This window comes from Lupinus angustifolius, unplaced genomic scaffold (genome assembly GCF_001865875.1).
Source record: "Lupinus angustifolius cultivar Tanjil unplaced genomic scaffold, LupAngTanjil_v1.0 Scaffold_41_9, whole genome shotgun sequence".
Taxonomy (NCBI): domain Eukaryota; kingdom Viridiplantae; phylum Streptophyta; class Magnoliopsida; order Fabales; family Fabaceae; genus Lupinus; species Lupinus angustifolius.
In genome coordinates this window covers 1,748-6,074 of record NW_017721376.1, presented here as the reverse complement: position 1 = coordinate 6,074, position 4,327 = coordinate 1,748, and the positions used below count along the sequence as shown (strand labels likewise).

Below are 4,327 nucleotides of genomic sequence, written 5' to 3'. Positions count from 1 at the left end.
GAATTCTTTCTTTCACGGGGTGTGAAGAGAAAGGGGAATATATTCAATTCTTTCTTTCACGGGGTGTGAAGAGAAAGGGAATTGATTCACTTGGAAAGGGGTTTTCCAAGGGTATAAGAATTAGGGAGTGTGTAATGTACATAGAGATCTCGGGGTGAGATATTGTAATTACAACTCATAATTCTTAGTGGAAAAATCTCTTGTGCGGCAAGAGTACTGGATGTAACCTTCGGTGGACAGGAAGGTGAACCAGTATAAAAACTCCTTGTGTACTCTCTTCTCCTTATCTCTTTCATTTTATTTCCTATTATTTTTCTGCATATTATTCTGCTGCACTATAACTTTGATTTTGCAGAAAAATCGGCCATTATTTTAAGACAACTAATTCCCCCCCCCCCCCTCCCTCTTAGTTGCACTCTGATACTTAAAACTAGTAGTCATTTCCATTTGTAGTTGCCCTTGAGGCGGGTATCCGTGTAGGGTATTTTGGATATTTTGAATAAACCAGACTGTTGTATATATTTTCAGATTGGACTAGGATGTATTCCACTTTGGTTTTGTATAAGCGTTTTAAGTTGTTTTCAATAAAGAATTATTCCACGATATTTATATTAAGTGGCTTTCGGTTACCACTAGGTAATCATTGTTGTCTTTTCCGCATTTTAGGTTACTTAATGTGATGTCCCGAAAAGGAATCGAATGTAAATGAAGAGTTTTACATTACACAAAAAAAATTATTGCTCATTCTTAGGCAATATTGTTGGAGTAATTTTCGGGGCGTTACGATGCTAATGAAAATTAGGTTTCGGGTTTTAATTTTGCATAATAAATTAATACATGAGTACTTTAATTGCAATAAATTCTTAAAATAAAATACAATTTCAATATAGAAATGACAATAATTTCTGATAAATTCAATTTCAATAATACACAAGTATCTTAATTTATGTAACGATGGGACAATACAATTTCAATAAATACAATTTCAATAAATTCAATTTCAATGTAAATTATGTATATCAAAATAATATGTATTATTAGAATTAAAGGGTATATTGTATGAATAATTAATAGGCTTAAATACACATACAAATAGTTGTTGGTAATTCAATAATTTTTGATGAATTTGATGTTTGATTACAGATTCGCGGACGACACTACAATTATGAAAATTGAATTTGCATCCGAATAACATTGCTAATTTATTTTTATCCTATCCAAATTTAAAATTTTTGAAATGATTATATTTGGATTTAAAAACAGATGATTATTAGAATTGAACCATAATCATATGCATTTCATAATTGAATTTAATGTTAGAGAAACTGTCAAATATTCTATGTTTTACACATATTTTTTACTTATAGATACAAATAAAAAATATCATATCAAAAATTAAAAATAATGATCTAAATTTAAGATACAAAATTTTAATTTATTGAAACAAAATTTAGTTAAAAATATTTACTAATTAGAAAATAAAAATAAGTGAAATTATAAAATAAATATATAATACTAAAAATAAAAACAATGATTTTGAACCTTATTATTAACTAAAGTTTGACTTGTTGAGATTCAACATCAACAATATTGTTTATGTCGATAAGATTTATCACTTCAAATTGTTGATTTAAATTTATTTTATACTTTTGTATTGTAACTATTTGACTTACATGTTTTTTTTTTTGCTTCAACTCATACAACTTTGATTTTTATTTTGTATTATTATATTAATACATGACTTTATTTAACTAAAAACTCAGGTCTTTCATTTAATTGTAACTCTTAAATACATTTTTCAGTGCCAACACAGAGCTATTGATTTGTGTGAATCGCACGAGTATAATGCGAATCGCACGGGTATAATGGCGAATCGCACGGGAATAATGCGAATCACACGGATATAATGTATAGGTAAAATGTTTAATCCTTATTCAAGTAATTTGTAATAAAATATAAACAAGTTAATAGACCTTTAATTTATGGTATAGAATAATTGATAAAGCAAATAATGTATAAAAATGGCAAGGAGTAATAAAACAAAATAATAAGGAATGAGAAATAGAATAAAAGTTAGAAAAGGGGATTTGGGCATCATCCCTATTTAGAAACCGGGAGACTAAAAAAGGGATTGAAATCCCTAGTTCCTTAATAGCAATGTATTTGGACATGTGCTATTATGGGGAGAATCTCTAATTAACTCACTCGAGAAAGTTAAGGATGAGGATTTTGATTTCTTGCTTAATTCAGAATCAAAAGCAGAAATATGATTTCTATCACCTTTAATGCCAATTGTGGCACATGGTTGAATCCGTGCAGATTTGGAAGCCAAGGCTCCACTATTGCTAGAATAAAAACCAGACAGATCTTGCAAATTAAGGCAATGTTTAATAATTAAAATGTGACTTTATCACTTTTTAATGTAATGCTCTTAATGCCTAGCCAATTGTTATTCAGCCAACTATTTCACACGTGTAATTTAGGAGCAAGGGTGGTAGGCTCCAATAATTACCATCAATACAAGATTTGGAAATTAAAACAATGTTTGGTAATCAAAGCAAAAATCTGATTTTACAAATTTTGAGATTTGAAATTTAATAATAATCAGTAATTCGAATTTGCATGAGCTTACGTGGTACATAGGCAAAGCCAAACTATGAACATATAAATAGCATAATAGATCAAAAATAATGAAATCAAATAAAAACCAATATATTAAACCCCATTACTACTTGCAACTACTAAGATAATGGGTTCTAATTCCAATCTCCATATCACCTTATTCTCCACATTCATCCTTTTCCAACTCCTCTGCCTACAATCAACCCTCTCTTTAGACATACCAAAAGTCCTAACGGACAACCACGATTACAACGTGTTTGCATCATTCCTGTCAGCTTCTGGCGTTATTGAAGATTTCAATAAAGCCCAAGGCGACGCAGGAATCACCATTTTAGTCCCTAGTGATGCTGCTTTCGGCAAACTACCAGAATCCCTAAAAATTGAGACCCTACCTGCAGACAAGAGAGCCTTGGTAATCAAATTTCACGGTATACACTCATACTATGCTCAAGATGTAATGAAAATTTTGCAGAACTCGTTTCAACCCACGCTTGCAACAGAGGTAACTAGTGCTACAAGTTTCAGGTTCAGTTTGTCACAATCCCAAGGCAATGCTGCTATTCAAACTGGGATTGGCAATAGTGCCGTGGTGCTGAACACCATTTATGATCAGAAACCAGTTGCCATTTACTCTATTTCAGATGTTTTGCTGCCTAAAGAGATATTCCAGTAGAATCTAATTGTGTGCACTGATTATAGGAATAATTTAATTAATAGTTATTACATTTGTGATTACTAGAATCTAACTGTGTGCACTGATTATAGGAATAATTTAATAAATAGTTATTACATTTGTGATTACTATGAGATAAATAGAATTTTAATTATTATTAAGACCGTGACTTTTCATTTCATTTCATTATGTTTTTTTATTATTATTTTTTCTTCTTCCATGAAATAATGAAATGAAAGACAGAAATATAACATAAGCAAAATATTAAAGATGATTTGAAAGAGAAAGATAGAAAATATATCAGAAAGAACAACTAAATTATAAATCATATTATAATATAACCTAAATCAGGTGTTAGAACCATGCCTTAATTATAAAAAAAAAACAAATTTATAATTAAAATCATTTGACGGGTATCCTATTTTATTTCTATTTCTCCGTACGTTATCGAATCTTAAAATAAAGAATATATAATGAATATTTTTATTTAGATTAAATTATAAAAAAATTTAGGAATGTATGAGAAATATTCGTTAATAAGTAAGGAATATATAACATAATTAGAGAATATATTAGAAATTTATAATTATATTTTACTACTACAATATTAAAATAGTAATAGTAAAAAATATAACATAAAATTAAAAATAGTAGATTAAGATGATTAAAAACTATAACAAATATATATTTATTATTGTTTATCATGCTCGGGAGGAACTTAACCTCTATACAAAAATAAAAAATGAAATAAACTAATCATAGATTAACACATTTATTTGTTAAAAGGAGATAAACACAAAAGATTAATCAATAATAAAATTGTTAGGTATTAGTGGTAGAATACACCTAGAAGAAAGGTTGAATAGGTGTGGTGGAGCTCAAGTTCCACTTTTTAAGTTTTTGTACACTTGTTGAAAAATGATAGAAAACATTGCGCAGAGATTTTATCTTTCCCGTCTACTGCAAAACTACATCCACTATAGAACACAATGTACTTTACATACACGCTTCTAAATACAAGACTCGAACGCT

The 4,327-nt window shown here is 28.9% G+C and overlaps 1 protein-coding gene across 1 annotated transcript; it reads left to right on the top strand.

Annotated features, from left to right (window-relative positions):
- Positions 1-2,749: 2,749 nt before the first annotated feature.
- LOC109338764 (fasciclin-like arabinogalactan protein 4) lies at positions 2,750-3,295 on the top strand. The gene has a single exon (XM_019576069.1). It carries the CDS (start codon positions 2,750-2,752, stop codon positions 3,293-3,295), a length of 546 nt encoding a protein of 181 aa, XP_019431614.1.
- Positions 3,296-4,327: the final 1,032 nt, after the last annotated feature.

Excerpts from the sequence above, each read along its gene's own strand:
- LOC109338764 (XM_019576069.1), top strand. The coding sequence starts at position 2,750 with ATGGGTTCTAATTCCAATCTCCATATCACCTTATTCTCCACATTCATC.